Consider the following 22174-nt stretch of genomic DNA (forward strand, 5'->3'; position numbering starts at 1 on the left):
CTACACCATCCAGAAGCAGGGAAAAACCAAAAAAAAAGAAAAAAAGAAAGAAAGAAAAGAAAAAGAAAGAAAGAGATCCATAATCCCTCCTAGACAAAACAATATTAAAGAGTAAAAGAAGCAATGACAACTAATTGAAATCTTGTTTTCTTGAGTGGACATACCCCCAACTTCAACAATATCACCTGGAACAAGTTCAGTTGCTGGTAGTATTGAGAAACAACCTGCAAGGATCGTTTCACATGCGACCATAAGAGAGTCAATTTTCGGAAATTTGATATATCAGTGTGTGTTTGGGGGGTAAGTAAAGGAGATTTAATACACACACATATGACAAACAATGCAAAATTGTATTAATACATACACATAATAACACAAAACTTTATTAATGAATAGGAAAAAGAAGATATGCATTATGTTTCATGATAACATCCTGGGCACAAAAAGAAAATTATGTACACATTTGTGTCTATGTATGCCTGTTAACAAGTGTACACAATGGCCTATATCAATGATATTGAACAGATAAAAACTAAAATCTCATCAAGTGGTTTGGGAACAGAAGAAATCAGAGGTTTATGTGATGCAAATGCAATTCAAAAGACAACTCCAAGTCAAATAAGCAAAATCAGAACTTGACTGGATTCTAGTGATCACTGGTTCTAGATTCTAGGGTTTATTTGTTAGCTTGTGCCTCATCATCCAACCATTAGATTGGCCTAGATTTGTTTGAGGTGGTTTTATGATTTTATAACCTTGTACGGTGTTTTAAAAGCACAAGATGCCTAAAAAACAAAAAACGCAAGGGCCATTTTGTGCCCAAGGCATGTTCCTTTTCGAAGCAAGGCATAAAAGTGCAAAAAATAAGCAAAAATATTCAAAAATATTAAAAATATTAAACATAATATTAATTATTAATTAAAATAGAAACTTAAATTAAAAAATGTTTTAAAATACCTATTATCTCAAATTAAAATACATAAACATGATATGTAAAACATATTTAAAATGAAATTTTAAAAACAAAATCAAGCATAAAGATATAAAACATATTCAAGTATGTAAAACAGCTAATGCAATGTTAAACATTATGCATTTCTGATTTTACAAGCCGCTTTTGGTACCATGCCCCTCAAGGAAAGTGCCACGCCTGGGACCTAGGCAACCTGTGTGCCTAGGCACGTCTTTTAAATTTTTTGGTAATAAATAAAAAAGAGAATTTATTAGAAGAAAAGAGAGTACAATAATGGTGATAAGAAATCACCAAACACAGAAAAAATCCCCCAGAACCTTCCCCCTAAAAACTTAACAAAAGCTCACTTGAACAACCTTCTCACCAGATCAGAAAATGAACAACCTTCTCACCAGACAAAAGCTCACTTGAAAAAAGACTATAAAAACTTAACACCTAAAGAAGCCTGACGCTACACTACACCATAAAACTGCTTCAGCAAATGGCTAGAGAAAACCCAACTACTCTTCCTTTCCATCGGCTTGAACATAATACTCTTTATGTCTATTATTTACTCTCTTTGTTTTCTTCACTTTCATCAAAGCCCAATCCCAAATAAACCCATCTTCAACTTGGCGAACATTCTTGAAACCTGCACTGTTTGGTGTTTGTTAGGGCTGTCATTCCTTTCATTTCCAAACAAACTCAAACCACCCAGGTTGATCCCACCCTCCCACGTAAAGGCCAGCCATTCCAGATTTCGAACTGTCGATTCCTTGCTATTTGTCCTTTTTTCTCTCCCTTTCTTCTAGTTCTCTGAAAGCCTTCAAAGAACCCCCCCCCCCAAGAAAATGTAAACCTAGAAGCTTATTTTTACTTCTACCTCCCTGTTCACCACCAAATCCAAATCAAGATTCCCCTTAATCTCCAGTGGATATTTTCAGGTGGTCATTTCTTGGACAAAATGCAATAACCAAATACCATGGATCCATAGACATACCCTTCGGGAAATTGAAAGCATAATAAGAGAACTAGCAATGACTTTTAAATGGGTGAGAAGAACAGGAAATGGGGTGGCGGACACTCTAGCCAAGCAAGGGGCTTTAAGACAAAATGTTTTGGGCACAGTTGTAATCTTTTGTTTGTTCAGGGTGAAGAATAATCCCACCTTGGTGTAACCTTAAAGTTTGCCTTTAATAAAATATATTCTTACAGATCAAAAAAAAAGATTCCCCTTAATCTCATGGGTTTCATACAAGATCACACCTTCTTCTTGTCATTCTTCATCTCTGCATCCCTTTCTCCCCTTCTCCTTTAGAATAGGCTTAGTTCTGTAATTTCAGATTAATCAGAAGTGCCATCATCTGGCTACTGCACAGAAGCTGGTTTCTGCGAAGTGCAAACTAGGTGTACTGCCCAATCTAGAGTAGTCTGTTGGCAGTCATTCCTTGCATTTGAATTGGGTTTAGTAAAGGTCCAAAAAACGTTCACTCGAAATTAGGGTCAGTTCAGGAATTTCATACAAATATAGTTTTTCGGTGTTATTTGATATCTGAACATTGGATCCAGCTGGGTTTAAGTTGTTTAATGGTCTAGTAGAAGCAGTACATGTGTCCTTTGTATTTAAGATGATTTTAAGGGTTCTATATTCAATGAATAGTAAGGAGAATATTGATTTTTAATAGAATCATACTTTCTTCAAGAGGAACTTTTTTTTGAAGAATGTCAGGGTTTTTTTTTTTTTGATAAATAATGTCAGGTAAAATTTTTCATTAAATCAAAAAGAAAGCCCCCTGTACAACAAGAGGCTTTACACCGGGACTGTACAGAAATACATCCTTGAACCCTATTCCATCACCCCCTCACTATTAACAAAAAGATTTTCAAAAACAAAAAAGGACTTATTCTTTGCTCTTGTATGGTTCAGCCAACCTAAACAGGTTTTTTGTCTATTTTCCACTGAGTTTTCTCTCTTCTACTTACCTCTTGAGCAATCACCACTGCTACTACTACCTTGTTTTAGGATTTTTTATGGTTTATTTATGTATGCATGTATGTTTGCATGATTAATGATTAAATACAAAAATATATGTATATAGAAATATACATAATGGTGAATAACGGTTCAATTGCAATAACAATCAAATAACGGTACAATTGCAATAAAAATCAAGCGGTACAATTATATTAATAAAAAGAGAATAATAGAATCCTGTGCGAGATTCCCTATCCCATGGAATGAAAGGGTGGATAGACAATAGTTGTGTTGGGGAGAAGAATATCCATTGGGTTAATTCCATAACAGCTGTGGGACTCTTAATGGAGCAGAGGATTGTGAACTGTCTCTGCTACTGCTACTTTATTGATTTTCTTCTGTTCAAAACAAGGTCATGCATTTAATGAAAAATAATTTATAACTAGAGTAGTAGAAGAATGTAGAGGAAACAGGCTGTCCTTTTCCAAAATCCATATTCTGCAATGAAGGTGACCGTCGATGTTAGGGGTATTGACAAGTTGGAGGAAAGAATGAGGGTGTTGTATGCTAGTCTGGTTGGTAGAGTAGTTGGGAAAGAGATGGAAGTAGAGAGAGTTGAAGATTGGGTGGTTTTAGAATGGGGAAAGGAAAGGGTCATGGGAGGGAGGAAGTTTAACGGAGGCCAGATTCTATTCATGTTCTACAATTGGCAGGAGGATGGGTTTTGGAATATAAGAGAACAAAGAAGAGAATTCTTGATATGCGAATTGATTGGCGGTTCCCAACGGTATGAGAAGACGAGCATTGTGGGTTGGAGTGATCAGCATCCCATTGCATGCATGGAGTATTCTAACTTTCAAAGAAATAGGCAATAGCTGCGAAAGGTTCATGAAATATTATGACAAAAACAGGTCCTGGGAGAATCTGGATATGGAAAGAATCTTAGGGCTTGTTCGTTTCCTCTTAACTCTTATCTCTTAAGAGGAATCTTTTAACTTCAGGAGAAAATAGTTGTTTATTTCCTCTTATCTCTTATCTCTAAGTGCAATCATACAACTTTTTGTTTTCCAATGATACCCCCAAAAAAACAAACAAAAACTCTAATATATGGGGTCAAAATGGATATCTGATAATTTTCAGAATTCAGAATTCAGAACAACATTCTCTGCATTCAGAGTTCAGAGGAAAGAAAAGTTCACCTATACCAATATAACCCTTAATGTAATTATTGCACTTTCAGATGTCAGACTCCAGAGCAAGTGAACAGGCCCTTAATTGAGGTTGAGGAGGTCTCTGCTATCCCACACAAGATGGAACTTAAGTTCGCAGGAAAAGGGTATGACCTAAGAGTAAAAGATGAAGGGGAAGACAACTTTTTTTAAAAGCGGAGGAAAAGGGAACAATGGAAGAGCAGAAGGTTGTAGAAGAGGTAGGGGGTAAGGAGGAGAAGGGAGGAGATAGAGGTGCAGAAGTCTCCAGTACCAAGGTAGAGGAGGAAACGGAGGAAGTCAGGGGATCAAAGAGTTGGGAGTTGGGGGAGGAGGAAGGAGAAAAGGATGATGTGACGGGCAAAAATAATATAAGGACACATGGAGAGTATGAGATTAAGAGGACGGATGGGAGATGTCCACATGGAGAGAGAGTATGATAAGGTGATAGACGCCCAAGAGTCGAGCGAGAGAATGGGGGGAGGTAGAATACTGGTGGTAGCAGGTAAACATATGAAAGAAATTAGAAGTGGAGACCACCGCTTTAAAAAAGGGATTTAAAAGAAAGAACTGGCAGAAGAGGTTACTGGTGTTAAGGGGTGTTTTGGGAAAAGAAGGTCGGGGACAATGGGCTTTGAGGAGACAAAGATATAGAAAAAAGAAAATGGGCAGCAGATTTTTTGGGCTAAATTGTAATGTGTGTTCAGGGTTTTGTGCTCTAATTGTATTTGGATAATCAGTTGGAACTTGGAAGTGGGTAATTTACTCACAGAAATGTAACCTCCAATTTAATTATATAATTAATAAAGTCTACCTTTGCTGATCAAAAAAACCTCAACAGATTGCAAGATTTGAGCAAGGAAGGAAGATTGTGTCGTTTGATGGTGGAGAAGCCAAGGAATTTGGGAAGACTAACTTACATACAGTACATCGGTAGCTGGAAGGAATGTCGGAGCTCGAAGGGGAAGCGTTTGTTCAAGCTCGCAAGTCCAATCAAGAATTAGAAGGTCTTTCATTGACCCAAATTTGTTCGTCATCTAAGCTCTAGCTTCTAGAACCTATTATTGGTGGTGGAAGAAGAGATTCAAGTTGTGAAGAAGTTGCAGATGGGAAGAGAGACAGAGCTAACCAGGAGGATTCTATAGCGGTGACAGGAAGCATGGGAGAATGTCCTGCCTAGTTTGAGAACTGTGGAGATCACTGCTTGTCTGAATACTAAGGTGAGTTCCAATTCTTTAATTTCTTCAATGGCATTGGAAGACGTCAATAAGCAAAGAGAGGAGAAGGGAATCAGAGAAAAAGAAGAGATAGGCAAGGAAAGGAAAGAGAAAATTCTCTAATTGGAAGAAAGAAGTGAGCAACAAAGGGTCTATAATAGAAAAAGAAGAATTATCCATCAAGGAAATAAAGAAGCTGGGGCTGAGAGGGGAGAAGTGAGAGGAAAGAGAAATTTCTCTAATTGGAAGAAAGAAGTGAGCAACAAAGGGTCTATAATAGAAAAAGAAGAATTATCCATCAAGGAAATAAAGAAGCTGGGGCTGAGAGGGGAGAAGTGAGAGAGCATGAGGTCTTTGGAGAGGAGATAAGGGAGGAAGGAGAGACGGTTGAGGATCTCGAGGGGGAGGAGGTTTCAAAAGAGGAAGGTTTTGGGGGGAAAAGAGTGGATATTGAGAAGCTAGTGGACAGACAGGTGGTGATGGAAAAATCTCTCAGTTTACTTTTTCTAGGAGGGGAGAGAGTGGTTAGAAGGGCAATTGAACAGTTCAAAAGGAGCAGGAGAGAAGGAAAAAAAACAAGAAAAAAAGTCTTAGGGGAGGGGCGTGAGGAGTGGGAGGAAGGAGAATGGAGGGAAGAGGATTTGGTGGAAGAAGAGTTAAGAGGATGTTAGAAGAAAAAAGAGAGGAGGGGCGGTGGAGGTTGAACTGGAAATGGGACTGTTACCTTGGAATGCTAGGGGTCTGAGAGATGGAAGAAGAAGGGTCTAAGGAGTGTGGTGAGAAATTTCAGTCCATATGTGGTGCTGCAGCAAGAGACAAAGCTGCAATTGTTGTGGTTAGGAATTTTCAGCCAAGGTCTTCAGCAGAGATTTTCTCTACATGGCCAAGTCTCTGAGGTTATTAAATGGCAAAGGTATTTTGGAACTGTCTACCGTTTTCCATATTCCAGAATATTTGGTAGGAGAGAAATAGAAGGCTCTTTGAAGAAAAGGAATGGAGATTGGATAGGTTGGTGGCAGCTGTTAATAAATCTGTTGCAGTTTGGGTTTTGGTAATGCCTGATTTTGTACAAATCAAGAAAGAAGACCTTGGGATCAGTCTATGGTAACTGTTGGATAACAAAGTTGTAATTTGGACAATTTGTGGTGATTAGTTTTCTTTTTGTTTTTGCTGACACTTGAGTTGATTCTTGGTGTCTCCTTAACACTTCCTCAGTTTGTAATTTTCGTTTTCCTTTTACTTATCAAAAAAAAAAAAACAATGTATAACTAGATACAAGTGATCATTGACAGATTTGTTTCTCATTGATGACAACGCTTTTGACTTTTTGAGTAAGTTGTGACTGACAATATAGAAATGTTGTGAAGGCCAATTAGGTCAGCAAAGGAAAGAGATACTTCTGAGTAGTAGTTACTGTTGCTTCATCAGTATCCCCTAAAAGAAGAATGGATCTCCACTGAAAGGAAGTCAGAGGAGTGTGGACAAGATTCAAATGGTAGGTTCATTCCTTTCTTACTTTTGCATCAGAGCTTGAAGTTTTAAAAATGGTAGGAAATATTTTCATGGTTGTAACCAATCGAAATATATATATATATTATATTCATATCCTGTTTCATATTTAATAATATTCAAGTCAATGTTCCTTATCAAAAAAAACATATTTTCATGGTTGTATATTGAAGTTGGCTTTTTTAGAACCTACTATGTGTCAAGTTCCATCTATTAGTGTTTGAGATCATTATGGGGGACCTCTGGTGGCCGCCACAATTGGAGAATGGAACTACTGGAAAGGTTTCAGGGTTTCTGTTGAAGTTGATGCATAACCAGTGGTGTGAGAGGCTCTTAATGCTGCACATAGCTTAATGACATCTAAGGGTGGCTTAAGAACCCCAAACCGTTAATATTTGAGATTCACTAAGCATATCACGGTTTATTTCAATAAAGAAATGGAAGTAGAAGACCCCCAATTTGTAACAGGATGGACGAACAAAGACCCATAGAAGGGCATGGGTTGAAGTAGTAAGAAATTATTTAAGCAATCATAATTTAACAAAAAATAATGCATTAAACAGAACGGAATGGAAAAACGGGAACCATGTAGTTAACCCCATATAGTTGGAAGGCTTAGATGATGATGATAGATGAACAAAGGAGAGGAAGGTCCAATTAGTATTCATTTAATTAGGGAGGACAGATCTTTCACCTTCAGTTAGAAGATCAGCAATTGACAAGGCAGACCCACTGGCAAGACAAGGGGATATTGGTCAGAAGGGCTTACTGGTCATTTTTTTATCCCTCGAGAGGTCTTTGTTATACATTATTTTCCTATACAACAAAATTTCTTGCTGATCTATTACCAATCGGGGGAAAATAAAATATAATCCAAGCATAATAATCTTCATGTATTAAATAATCATATTATGCACAAAAAAAAATTGTGAAAATGTCCACTCACCATTTCTCAAAACTGTTGCAATATCAGCTTGGTACGCTCGAAGCTCCTACAGTATGGATATTAAAGAACACAATCAGCCAATAATTAACCAAGGTCAAAATAAAAGTTCCATAAAGCCTAAACCAAAAAGAATCTAATATGGAGAAGTCTCATTGCACTCTGCCTGTGTGCACACAAAGAAGAAGGTTTAGGTGAAGCTATATATCACAAAAAGATATTGAATAAACATTAAGCAATTTATTCACAAAATTTCTAACTATTATATTTACATCATGTCAAACACATATAGCATGTTAGATGGTATGTGCATGAGAAAAACTACACTGTTTTCCCCCTTTCTATGAGATTCGGGTATTCGGCAACTTTTTTCTTCATAAACCCCAAAATTTACTCTCGGTGGAGGAGTGGCCACCATGAATTATATTCATTGTGAAAAAAGATATTTGGCAACCTCATTTTATGATTTTATCAGCAACAAAATAACTCTGTGCTGATCATACAAAGAAAGAATGATACAATTGTATAGTACAATTTTAAACAAGACCCTGAAATTAGGTCCTACCCCTGCCTCCTAAAGAAGACTGTTCCAGTTGACTATGTGCCCCAGGATAAAGTTCTCTTCCTTTACCCTGCCTTTTAAGAGGGTATGCTTTTCCTGTCTTTACTATTGGTTAAGAAGGGAAATATTGTAGTTCAGTTTATAGCTTAATTGCCAGAGGTGAGAGGTGGACCTGGTTGGTTGTTGACCATCATCAAATGGCAACTCCTTAGGTGGTTTATTCACCTTTAAAGCATTGGAAAGAGCCTTTTTGGTTCCCGTTCCCAGAAAAACTTCAACTGAGCTTCCCTGTCCAAGTGCCTCAGCATGAGGCAAGTTTTCACTTATTGAAGGTAAACAAGGTGCAGTCAAGGGTTCTAAATCATCCTCCTCTTGGACCAGGTGGTGGCCCAAGAGGTCAAGGTTGCAAAGTCACTTTTTTTAACAATAACCAGAAATTTCATTAATTAGAAAGAAGGTACACTAGGGAGCAGTAAGCTCTTTTAACTCTTCAGGAAAACACAGTGCAAACCATAAATTACAGTTGAACCCAAAATAGAGACGCCCCTTTCACCCCTTGTTTGGCTAACCCATCAGCAAAGGACTTATCACTTCTTTTCATCCAGAACACTAGCTTCAATGCCCTGTGTCAGCCATTTGAGTTTTTTTCATTTCATTACTGTAAGCCCACAGACCATGCCCATTCTGTTTTTCCTTCAACTAACCCACCACCAAGAACATTATATTCTATACAAATCATACTCAACTGTGCACCCTAATATTAAAGTGAAGAACTTACTTGAAGAGCCTTTTCAGCATTTGTTTCTGTAATCACCCCTACAGCTGCATTTGCGGCCAAGATCATCAAGATAACCTGTCAAAATAATAAAATCAATATAATAGAGAAGGGACCAACTGAAAAAGGATGAGCATGAGCTGCTTTTAAATAAGACTAATCCATAAGCTCAAAACTCAAATTTGCTTACACCCCCCCCCCACCCACCAAAAAAAAAAACTCAAAACTCACATTGGATAAAAAAAAATGACAATGACAAGGCTCTAAAGCAATAAATGCTTAACAATGCTTAAGAAATTTGGCAAAAAACTAACATACAAGTGACAAAAAAACAGGTAGCAAACTTAATATTTTGGACTCCTGACAGATGCTTTAGAATTCAAAGATTTCATTTTCAATGACAAATTGTCAAACTAAGACCAAGCATATTGAGTTATAGACAAGAACTTTTTTTACTAGTTAGTTTAACATTTATTAGAAAAACAACAATATATACAAGCAATAACCCAAGGAGAGGAGAAAGATGCAACATCTCCCATAAAAAACAATCGAATAGGCACATTATAACTGAGACCAATCAAATGATCCCTATGTCTAGAGTTGTCCTCTTTTATTCTTTTATCATTTCATAAAATATCATTCTACATTTTGCATATTTACAACGTTTCCACCATGTCTATAATTTTTACAATATTTCCATACGATATTCCCAACATTTCCAGCATGTTTCTTATATTTGGACGACCGACATTCCCACTGACACCGACATTTTAAACCTTGATTCCCACTACCCACTGGAAACAAAGCCACAATATTACTTTCCTTGTCTCTAAACACACCCCCTACTCCACAAGGACCCAGATTGCCCTGGCTGCTTCCATCAAAGCTAAGCTTGATAAAATCCTCATTAGGAGGTGATCAACAAGGAAGAACCAGTTTCTTTTTTGAATAATAACTGCAGCATAAATTGAGACTGGTAGTCGAGAAATACCTGAAGTAACCATTTCCTTCTGTTATGGTTCAATTATCTGCAATGAGGAAGAGATTGGAGGATAATGTTGGCCCTAGCATACCACTATGTAGATGAAATGAAGATACACCTATGAGGTGCTGTCATATGGGCATTCACAAATCAACCCCACAAATAAATTCTGGTTTGGTTCAATTTTCAGGATTACCAGTAGTCACTACCATCCTTTTGTTGAAACCAAGGTTCAAAGTTTCAATACGATACGCCCTGTCGTATTGGTGGCTTAACGATATGCCCCTACAGGGGTCGTATTGGGGTCTGACCTGATTCAGGGGGTAGACCAGCCTTAGACTGACCCCCCTGAACCAGTTTCAAAGAATAAAAAGGGAGAACGAGCTTCGATACAGGTCGATTGATATTTTAAACCTTGGTTGAAACAACTTTCAGCACTACAACCACCTAGGATAGGAGATAAGACCAAGTATACTTTCACCTAGTTTCTTTTCTTTAAGGCAAAATTTAGAGATCAAGAGTGTCATTGATTTCATGGTCTAGATTCTGTAGAACGCCAGGTAGTCAAGAAATATGTCCCCACTCTCAAACAAATGAAACCAAGGTTAAGAAGTTGAGATGGATGAGTAGCATGACTAAAGGGGCAAAGTCAAAAACAAAGGTCAAAAAAAATCAACATTCAGATCATGCTAAACTTTGATGGTAAAACACTCTGCCATGCCACTAAGACTATAACCACAATGAAATCAACTCATTACTGCCAACCAAGACCCAACTTTCCTTCTCAACATCCCAACAAGTGAGACTCCAAATTTGAAGTGAAAATATTCCTATTCCAATATGGAATTGCAATTCTAAAGGAGGATATTTATTCATCAACCTCGGTGTTTGATAGACTGAATGCTCTTGACCCAAATTAAGAATCAGATAATCAACCTTCCCTCAATCTAAGTTGTTACCATCCAACTCAATAAATCCCCCCAAGGAATTCCTAATTTCAAGAAAGGTCGATATAAACATGAAGTGGAACACCAAAGATACGCACCTACCACCTCATGTAGGACATAGGAGGCTTGAGAGCACCCACAAAAGGTTCCCACCTAACCAACTGAAACTTATTCCTGTTGAAGGATTTGCATACCTGACTAAGAACCTGAAGCACCTCCTCCAACTTAATGACAAAGAAGAACAACCGGCTCCAAAACATCATACCAATGGTTTTAAAAGACCTCACCATCCAGTCACCACCCACTCTTCAACCTCCTCTAAACCTGGTTTCACCAAATCAAACCTCAAGATCAAACATTAGTGGAGAAAACTATCCTTGTGGCTACTCTCACCAATGCTACCCTTACTCTATTCTAACCTCTAACAACCTGAAAAGAAGTAGCCTCAGATTCCTCCTCTTTCCCCATCTTTTTACCCCCTTCTTGTATTTTATTTTTCTTTAATAGATCTTTTATAAATGGCTCAAAATGATTAATGAGAGAAAACATTATATACCTGAAAAAAAAAAAAGCACTGCTGTGTGACCATTGGTTAAAGTGCTGTATCGGATACATGTCAGATGCCAAAATTCTATCTGTGGCACTTCTACATAACATTTTCCCTTTTATCCTTGATTATTTCACATAAGTGAAAAGTTGTACATGATAAATGTCATTTTTCCTATAGAATGTTACTTCAATAATAAAGATAAACTTTCAGGCCTTTTTATGATATTAGAGTTCAAAACATATGGACTATCTTAATAGTATTTACTTTGTCAAAGATGGGTCTGTGAGTCCTTTGTATTTCCAAGCCAGATTCCTGGGCACACATCAGGTACCAATACCCACATCCATGCCCATGCAATACTGACAAAAAGAAACAAGATTATGAGTAGAATTATTTAAATAGAAGGGATAAAAGATGACTCCATCAAACACTAAGAACAAGGGATAAGGATGGCAACCAAAACATGGTTCCACCATCGATGTTTGTTTTAATACATGTAGACATCTCTTCTATTCTATTTTTGTTTCTACTGTGCATCTAGAAGAGTGGATTTGGCTATGTAAATCCTTGGATGAGTAGTTTCACATGCCAGCCAGAGTCCAAACATGTATATTGGCTAGGAAGCTTTGACCCAACCGCCCCCCCCCCAAAAAAAAGGCCATATAGCTACAGAATATTGCTCAAAAGACGTGAAGAATACAGCACCAGGCCTTAATCCTTGATAGCCAAATGAAAAAGGAAAGTTACCACTTTAACAAAGCCACTGACAAGTTCACTACATACTCAAATTCAAATAACAAAAAACACTTCGGAAGACACCACGCTAACACAAGCCATTGCCAAGTTTACCACATACTCAAAATTCAAAATGCACTTAAAGAAATTCAAGTAACATTAATAAGAGTTAGCATAAATAGATACTTATAATTTCAAATAATTCATGTTCAAGCAACTGGCACTAAAGATGACTTATCGGCATCCTTTATTGCAGTAAATACTCAATACCTATTGTAAAAAGATCATTTGCAGCATATTTAAAAACAAGTAACAACTCTTGATATGTGGTCTTCAAGTTTCACTGACTGAACAATTAAATCAAGATTGTCAAGTATAGAGTAATATTATTTCTTACAGAAGGTTCCAAAAATGCTGTTAGGCCCATCTCTCCATCAATCAAAGCCAGAATGAATGAAACAAGGGCAGCCACGATTAGTATCTTAACAAGCAAATCATCAAACTGCTTCAAAACCAATTTCCAGAAGGGGGTACCTGAATTAAAGATAAAATATTAGGGCTGTAAATTTGATTTTTTTATGTAGCAAATGAACTGATACCATCAGAACATAAGGCACAAAAATTAGTCTTTTCCTATTCCTAATGCAAGTACTGAACCAAGCTTTTTTTTTTCAAAGTCTGAACCAAGCAATTCATTGCAGTTCTACTAAGATAAGTCAATAATTCAGAATATGGAAACGAATGATAGCTAAAAGGCACCAAAGAAAAGAAACAACTTCAAAGACTTAGCATACTCAGCAAGTTGGGATGATGTAATTGTGAAAGGATATTGTCAGGTGATGATTGGCTGCTCTCATCAAGCACAGACAAACCCTGGACCCTGAGATATTTGGTTATGAAAGATTATTAGCATCCAATATTAACTGCTCATTCAGATGGATTACAAGATCAGCCACTAAACTCACTGACTCCTTAGCAAGTGAAGGAGTAACAAGGATAGAACACGAACAGGATGCTAGCCCAGCGCTGAACTTGTAATATATTTATGCACTAAACATACTTGTAAGTGGCAGCCTTTGGCTGTTTGTACTGGTCCTTTTCCATTACAGTAATCTTCAATGGTGGGGTTTCCTGTGCTTTTTTACTTTATCACTTAAAAAATTCTCGGATTATTGTTATGGATCAAGAAAAAGAAAAAACTTAGCATTACTATTTCTACAGTGAACTTGCAAATGGACTACATCAGTTGAGGAAAAAAACACAAATGCAAATTGATATAAAAAAAAATCATAAAGTTATAGATTTCATAATTTTATGCAGATAAGCAGATGTTTACCCTATAGATTCAATAAAATTATAATTTTCCCATGAAGTTCCTTCAAGACAAGAATGAGGCCAAAAGGCTTTTTTTCAGACAATTTCTTCCTTCTATTCAGATCTGCTAGCTTCTTTTTGGCCTTCTAAAAAGGCTCAAATTGATCTAACCAGGTGCATGCCGTTGCATCAAGGAGTATGAGGATGATTATATTGTTATTGCTGATGTTGTTGTTTTTCAGTAACAAAGGATGCTTGTGGATTAAGCTCATATTGAAGAGAAAAGCCAAAAGGGACCAAAAAGGGAGAGGCAAGCTGAGGTTGTTAGAAGGAGATGGCATTCTAAGAGACTGGTAGGGGTTGGACCTGTTATAGATGTCATCAGGTAGAAGTCATAGTTGTGTGAACTGAGGAAGGGATCAGGAGTTAGCATTTTTGGTTTAGAGCTTTGCTAGATAGGCAATTATGTTGGAGTGTCCAATGGAGCCATGACATGTTGCAAATATACTTCTGAAAGTGTGCTAACTAGTTGATGTTTAATCATGCTGACCACCTCAATTGCAAAAATTCTCCTTGAAGCATGCTGACCAGGTGACGTGGGCATGTGTATCTGTATACAAGCAGGTCATTAACTTATTACTGTAGTTGTTGGTGTTATGATCAGAACTGTAATGTGGGTTGTGTCGTGCAAGTACGGCACAGATTGTAGGCGGCCTGGACGCAACCCATGCCGTTCCAGGCAAGGCCTCAGGCCTTGGTGGGCCGTGCCTGGGCAACACAGTCCCCTTCCCATGTCAAGCTGTGCCTGGGCCAAGCCTCTTTTTTCTTTTTTTTTTTGTTTTTCTCTTTTCCTAAACTAAGAAAAATGATAAAAAAAAATGAAAAATAACATATAACAGCAGAAAATTAACATGAATAATAGACAATAAGTTGGAAAATTTTGTGAAATTTTTATTTCATTTCAAATTTAATGTGTACAAAAAAATTAAAAAAAAAACATTGAAAAAAACAATACAATGGAATTGAATTAATAAAATGATAAAACTGAAAATAAAAATTGCAATGGGATTGGATTTTTTTGAAAAGTAAATAAAAGAAATTTTATTAAAATTAAAAAAAAAAAGGTTACAAGTAGGAGGTGACAAGAAGGCACCTCAACACTACAAAACAGCAAGAGACCAACAAAACACCAATACAAACAAGCAGAATACTATTTTTTTTTTTTGGGGGGGGGATCAGTAATTAGAGGTGTAAAACGGGCTGTGTAGTGCCGGCCCGCGGGCCGTCCTAGGCCGTGCTGCCCTCCCTAGGGATAATTTGGGGGGTCTGCACGGCATGGGCGATGGCCCAAGCCCATGTGGGCCCATGCCATACCATGCTGCGGGCCTGGGCTGGGCAGGCTGCAAGCCGTGCCGTGGGCATGCCTTGCAGGGCTGGGCCACAGGCCGGGCCTTGGGCGTGGGCCAAATCAGGCCAGACTTTTTTTTTTATTTCTTTGCTAAGTAAAACTAAAATATTTAACTTTCCTTTGGGAACTATTTGAAAAATAAGAAATCTAACAAAGAAATGAAAAAAAAATACTTAACCAAATAAGAAGTCAAAGAGACAAAGACTCGAAGTGAATAACAAATTGGAAGAAAAATAGGAATTTTATTTCATTTAAATTTGAATGATACAAAGCATACAATGGTTGGATTAATGAAATATGAAAATTGGAAATTGAATAAATTAATAAAATATAAAAAACACAATATAGATACAGATTGAAAATAAAAATTACATTATTAAAAAAATATCAAATAAATTAAATAGATTAAAACAAAATTTACAATAATTTGAAAAAATGCTATACAACTATTGAGTATAAAAAAAATATTGACTTCATCATTTTCTCCTATTGTTCTTGACTTTCATCATCTGCTTCAAGTGAAACATCAGGTGTAGTGCCATGCCCTCCTTTGTCTTGTAATCTACCTTCAGCATCCAGTCAATCTTTAAAGCAGATGCACATCTCTAGACTTCCATCATTCATAATAGCTTTTCTTGTCGTCCAACACCCTAGTACCTACACTAAAACAAGACTCCAATGGAACTATAGACACCGGAAAAGTTAGTAGATCACGTGCCATGGTGGCGAGAACTGGATAATTTTTTGCATGTTTACTCCAAGCTAAAATATCAAAATTATTTGTTCCCTTCGAGGTGAAGGAATGGTGGAGGATAGGGCTATTTATAGGAATTGAAAATAATTCAATTGCCCAAAATACCCTAAAAACTAGTCATTTTTTAGTTGTTGGGAGGGGTATTTTGGTCATTGTAAAGTTATTTATCACTTTACCCAAAATGCCCCCCAAACTAGCTGTTATACAGCTAATGGGGGGCATTTGTGTCATTCTTTCTCCCCCCAAAAACCAAAACACATAAATACCCCCTATATAGTTGTTTATAGCAGATAGGGGGTATTTCTCTAGAAAAAAAAACCCAAAAAGCTGAAACTAGTTCACTGGTCGTGTCGCGTCGGCTCGTGGACCTAGAACCCCAGACCCAACACGGCCCGGACCATCATGCCAAAACGGCCCAAGTTCGGGCTGGGCCGCCTGCGGCCCAGCCCGCCTTACACCTCTATCAATAATTAGGGATGCAAACTGATCAGATCGGATTCGAATCAGGGTATATTTGAATCCGATCTGACATTGTTGGATCTTCGGAACCGATTTGATCCAAATATCTGATCGGATCTGATAGGACTCGATTTGAATTCAAAGCCTATCGATAAGTTGGATCTTTGGATCTAATCCAAACCGACTTGTTTTCTTTAAAAATTAATAAACTATTAAAATAAAAATAAAATATACTAATTTAAATAAAGTAAAAACAAAAAATACGAGTATTTTTTAATTATTTTCATCATAAGTATACATATTTTTATAAAAATATATTTATAAATAAATAAATAAAGCATATATATATACATATATATGTATTATATATTTTTATAAATATATAATATATATCGGATCAAATAGAAGATGATCCAAATCCGATCCGATTTCTGCTCAAATCCTATTATCCGATCTGAAGATTCGAACAGGGGTGATCCGAATTCAACCAAATAAGATCAGATCGGATCATGATCTGATCCATTTGCACCCTATTAGTAATACTGAACGCAAAGGAATTGAAATACTAGAATCCAGTCGGAGACGCAATGCCCAATCAAAGCCAGAGTTCCTTAAAAAAAAATTGAAACAACACCTCCTGCAAAAACCTCAAAGACTGGTTCTAACCACTCCTCACTACACCATCTTTGAAAGCTCAAAATTCCTAGTACATGTTAATTTGTTTCCACCTTTTCCCCCCTCTTTTCGAAAAACCCCAGATCCCATAATTGGCTAGGCCCCCTAAAAGTCTCTCTTCATCCAACTTCAAATAATTCCGAAATAAAATTGAAAATCAAAAATTACAAGAATACAAAAATTATTGAATTCACCTTTTTCCCTCATGATCCAAAATACATAAATACCCCCTAGTGGCGATTTATAGCTGTTGGGGGTATTTTAGTCAAAATACCCCAAAGAAGGCAAATATAACGGTTGGTCCCCAATGGCTATTTTTTCATGGGCCGCACACATGCCAAGCTGGTATATGATTCATGCCATGGCAGTCGTGTCGTGTCACTAGGTTGTTCGTTGGCAGCCCAATCCCCCTCCACTGCCTAGGCCTGACACGGCCCGGATTCTTGTGCATGGCACAGTACTATTGCCACCGTGTCATGCCTGGCATGGTCCCTATCATGATGGCCCGCCACCGGCCCAGCCCATATTACAGCTCTAGTTATTATGAGTACTCTTATTAGATAAAATATTTGTGCCCTCATATTCATTTATTGAGAAATATATTGACCTATATATACACCAATAGTCTCAAAGATGAAACTCTTTGGCTGCAGCTACCAGCTAGCACTTCCAACATCTTTTTTTATCAATTAGCATTTCAACATATTGCACCATGTTATCTTCAATCTGTTCCACCACTGCATCTTCTTGGAGACCATCTTCAAGCCAATCGTATTAGTACTTTCTGAATTTTTATGTATGAATGGGTGGTAAGGTTATTGTCATAACTTTTCAATGGCTATTTTCTGATTATTTGAGCCATTATCAGTCTTCCTAATTGCATTAGAAGTTAGTTCTCCTAACATAGAAGTGGTATTTACCAATCAAAAAAACCACATGAACGGTATCTATTTATATACCTATAACATCAAATATTTTAAGGATACAGATAGAGAAAACCACCTCAAACAAGACCTAGCAAAGACAAGATCAATATGAAAACATGGCAAAATCAGAAAGAAATATAGCAGGTGCCACTGTGTTTACACAGTCCTGTGATTTAAATAAATAGAAACATTTTGTTTTTGAGTTAGCACCTAGTTATTCGGGTCCAAAAACATGTGATCAGTGATTTCCTGTTGGAAAACCACCTAGGCTCCAATAAGGTCTCAAGTCTCGTTGTCTCAACCAACAAGTGACAAGGATGGAATAGGTTAAGTGCTCAACCCCACCTCCCCCCACTCCCAACAAAAAAAAAAAAAAAGAAAAAAGAAAAAAGAAAAAAGGAAAGAAAGAAAGAAAGAAAAAGGAAAAATCCTAGTAGTGGCTGGTACCAACTTTTTTACAGTAAAAAGGGGGAAATATTGGTACTTAACTTATAAGTTATAACACAGAGTAAGTGGCTTCCATTCAGGGCAAACACCAAAGCATATGCACACAAAGAATAACAAGAAAACAAGGAAGAAAATGGAATAATTCCAACTAGTATCCTGCAGAACAGAGGCACAATTATATTTTAAACAAACCTTTTTACATGTAAGAAAATTCAAAAGCAACAGTCTGAAACCACCCAAACAAAGTCCATTGCTACCCAAAATAAAATTCTTGGTATGGAAGGGTGGGGATACAAACATGTGCATATACAGAGAGAAGGGTATGTGATTAACTTACTTGCTTCTTGAGGCAGCACTGAAGATCACATGACACACATGCAAAGAAGAGAAAGAGAACCGGATTAGCAATCAAAAATAAACCAAATAAATATTGAACTTACAACAGTTCTATAACAAATCTAATATGTGAAAAGCTGACAAAAATCAATCAATTTATAGTTAGTTTAATTATCTCAGTGATTTCCTGGGAGTGAATTTTTCCCACTATCATCTTATGTCATTATAAACAAAGAAGCCCTGCAATACATACAAATACCGAAGGTTGACCATGACCATATCTTCTTTTCAGTATCTTTTATAACCATTGAGAACTGCCCATGCTATACATAACTGAATGAATGCACTAGTGCAAGACCTATAACTCTTGGCAATGAAAAGATTTTAGATTGTGGAGGTATAGGGAAATTTTTAGGTGATTATACCCTCAGAGATTGACACCTGATCAGAGACACCAATAATCCTTTTTTTTTTTTTGATGAATCACCAATAATCCAACTTCTAATGCCAACATCTCATTCAGGTGGATACAGAAGTCAGTGAACTCAATATTTAACATCTTTGTCAGAAATGGCATTGGAAGGGTAAAACTTGCATCAAAGAGCTTCACTCCCCAGATAGTTGCTGCTAGCTGTCTGGTTATTCGTAGAAAGTGTTTTAGCCTTTCCTCTGTTAAAGGCTTCTTATATAGCACCTTTGGGTGCTCTAGATGATTGTATTGATTCAACAATGCCTTTTTATATATACCATATCATCAACTTGTCACATGTATATAGAATAACATTTTATCTTGTTTACCAAAAAGAGAGAAACCAAATCCCTGAATTTCAATTTTTCAACAGCATGAATTTGATACCTTTTGATATATGTCCTCTTGTATTTCCTTGAAGGTAGGAATTTGAGCACAAAGAGCGAATACTTAAATAGAAGAAATTCTAGTGAACTGATTTTTTTATGCCAAGTTGCCAACTAATATTACTGTTGTTGAACAATCACTCAACTTCAATTCCAAACTCCCAATTTACTAATAAAAAACATGTTACTTTTCTATTCTTCTTTTTATTCATTTTTTTGGAACGGTATTTTCTATAAGATTGGATTAAAATCAAGAAGAAAAAGAAAAAAAAAAAACATTCAGATGGATCCAGCATCAGCTAACTTTTCAACAACAGCTTAGCTAGGGGTTGAGTAGCTTGGAGTAATTTGCATTGGGGAATTGCCCCTGAGATAGCCTACATATTGTTTTCTTGAATTCACATCTTCTCTAATATTGTAGCTCTAATGGTTTTTCTCTTCCATCTAATCTCCTAAGAAATTAATGTTTATAATAAATACATCATGAATAAATCATTTCTTATTCATCAAAAAAAAAATGTTTGTAATAAATTATATTCTGTTTCTATAAATTAAAAAAAAAAAAAACAAATCTTAAGTGACGGTTGTTACATCAAATTGAAGCCAATGGAGACTTAAACTTCCAGTGCTAATATGTTTTAGTGAGAAATATATTTAAAAACGGAATTGAAGTTATATCATTTGTAAACAATAGTGGAATAAAGTGATCATAGGACACACTCTTAGTAATTTACGTACTCCGAATGTATAGTTGAGTGAAATTAGTAATAGAGAAGTACCATTTTTTCCATATATTCTAGTATTTTCTGCAACCTGCAATAAACAAAGATAACAAAATTTTACTTCAGAGAACAGCTAACATTGACTGGTAGTCAAACATTAGCGTCAAGAATGACAGAAAGCTCATCAAATTCATTAACACGAGTAGGTCTCCAAATCTGATCGGGAGTGAGCGACTTCATACCTGAGAATCTGTGAGACCTTTGGTCGGGTCTACTCCGAAGAAATCCAAAACCTGACCAAACGAATACAATGCATCATAGGCTGAGTGGTAGCATTTTGATTAGGGAGCGGTGGCACTCAAGCACCGAGAGGGGATGGGAGGGAAGATCAGCAACAATGGATCCCGTCTCGGTTGTAGTGAAAGGGTAATATAGCCATGTCGCTTTCAGAGTTCAATAACAAGTGCAGCAAAAGTGGATCAGCAATGAGGCTTACCTCCGTTACGGATCGGGCGTAAGCGTCCTCCATGGAGATGCTTCTGCCTGCTGGATTTGAAGGGACTGAGAAGGGACGAGTTTATTGTGTGAAAATGTGAGCATCAAACCAAGAATTATGGTTTTCCCTAATTAAAAAATATTGGGGTTTTCCAATTTCTAGTTTGCCACCTGTTTCTCTCTGTGTGCGAAACACAGACGTTCCGCGCTAAAGTAACGTCATACGTTTACGGTGAAAACTAAAACAACTCTGGGAGGTCAGCTACAGGCCTACAGCACTTTTTTGGCGGTACGCGTGGTCACTCGACTCACTCTCCGGTATGGCTAAGTTTGGGAGTGCATAAAATTAAGGGTAAATTGCATTTTAATACCTTTATTTGCCGGTCTAATCCTTGAATTTTAAAGCGTCCGAGTTTAATCTAAAATCGCTAATTGCCGTTTAAGTGGCTTATGAAAAGACTCAAATGCTTTTGAGGTGTAATCTAATTTTTTTTATTAATCATTCAAATGCCCAAATCCAGTAGTGTCCATCAATTTGTTCAATTCATCTGGTGATCTACTGTGGGCTTATAAGTTTCGACTGCCTTGATTCAAAAGAAGAATATGATAAATTGTGTCTTATTAGATTAGCACATTTTGAAATTTAGGTACCAAAGTGAAACTAGACCTAAAGTATAGAGTATTAATATACAATTTATCCTAAAAATAAGGATAATTTGTTAAACACCCCTGTAATTTTATAGATTTATTAAAAATTATCCTATAGTTTGCATTTTGCTAAAACACCCCCTCTAGCAATTGATCTTCCATTAGATGACCCTAGAAATTGTGACTACTCTATTTGGTCATTTTTTTTTGTAGGAATAAGTGTTAGGGGTATTTTTGGTATAAACAATCATGGACCCATGACCTTTAACATTTTCCACTTATTTTAGGTGATCGTGTTACTATTTTCATATGGCAAATACAAACATTTCTTAGTAAAATGTTGATTAAGTAAATTGGTTGCAAACTATAGGGATGTTTTAATAAAATGAAAACTATAGGATAAGTTTAAGTAAATTCATGAAACAACATAGGGAGTTCTAGTAAATGACCCTAAGAACAAACACTTATTCAAATGGCCACTTATTTTGGGTTGGGACCACACCAATAAGTGCTTATTTGTGTTTAGGAAATAAGTCAGAATAAATTCTTATTCCTAAGAATATCGAGAAGCCGAGATTTTGGACTTATTTTTAAGTGTTTATTTCTTGTCTCGACACGCCACATCATTTAAAAAATACCTATATATACTACTCATATTTGAAACGAATGATTTTCTTATTAGAATAAGCACTTATTTTCAAATAAGCACCCCAAGCTCTGCATTATTTTTCACTGGTCGCTTATCTTGAGTATTTTGAATATGTGATGCGCAAAATTGGT

The 22174-nt window shown here is 36.6% G+C and overlaps 1 protein-coding gene across 1 annotated transcript in view; it reads right to left on the minus strand.

Annotated features, from left to right (window-relative positions):
• Window positions 1-21063, minus strand: part of ECA3 (endoplasmic reticulum-type calcium-transporting ATPase 3) — a 102376-nt gene extending 81313 nt beyond the window's left edge. The window contains exons 1-8 of the mRNA XM_088944619.1: window positions 20748-21063; window positions 20494-20544; window positions 20309-20342; window positions 18676-18693; window positions 12753-12889; window positions 9145-9219; window positions 7808-7853; window positions 165-224 (exon numbers count right to left, since the gene is read on the minus strand). Of these exons, the coding sequence (XP_088800745.1) occupies window positions 165-224; window positions 7808-7853; window positions 9145-9219; window positions 12753-12889; window positions 18676-18693; window positions 20309-20342; window positions 20494-20544; window positions 20748-20780 (454 nt within the window). The 5' untranslated portion in view covers window positions 20781-21063. The remainder of the gene's footprint in view (window positions 1-164; window positions 225-7807; window positions 7854-9144; window positions 9220-12752; window positions 12890-18675; window positions 18694-20308; window positions 20343-20493; window positions 20545-20747) is intronic.
• Between the last annotated feature and the right edge of the window lie 1111 nt (window positions 21064-22174).

This window comes from Nelumbo lutea, chromosome 5 (genome assembly GCF_056320005.1).
Source record: "Nelumbo lutea isolate HS-2025 chromosome 5, American lotus-T2T, whole genome shotgun sequence".
Taxonomy (NCBI): domain Eukaryota; kingdom Viridiplantae; phylum Streptophyta; class Magnoliopsida; order Proteales; family Nelumbonaceae; genus Nelumbo; species Nelumbo lutea.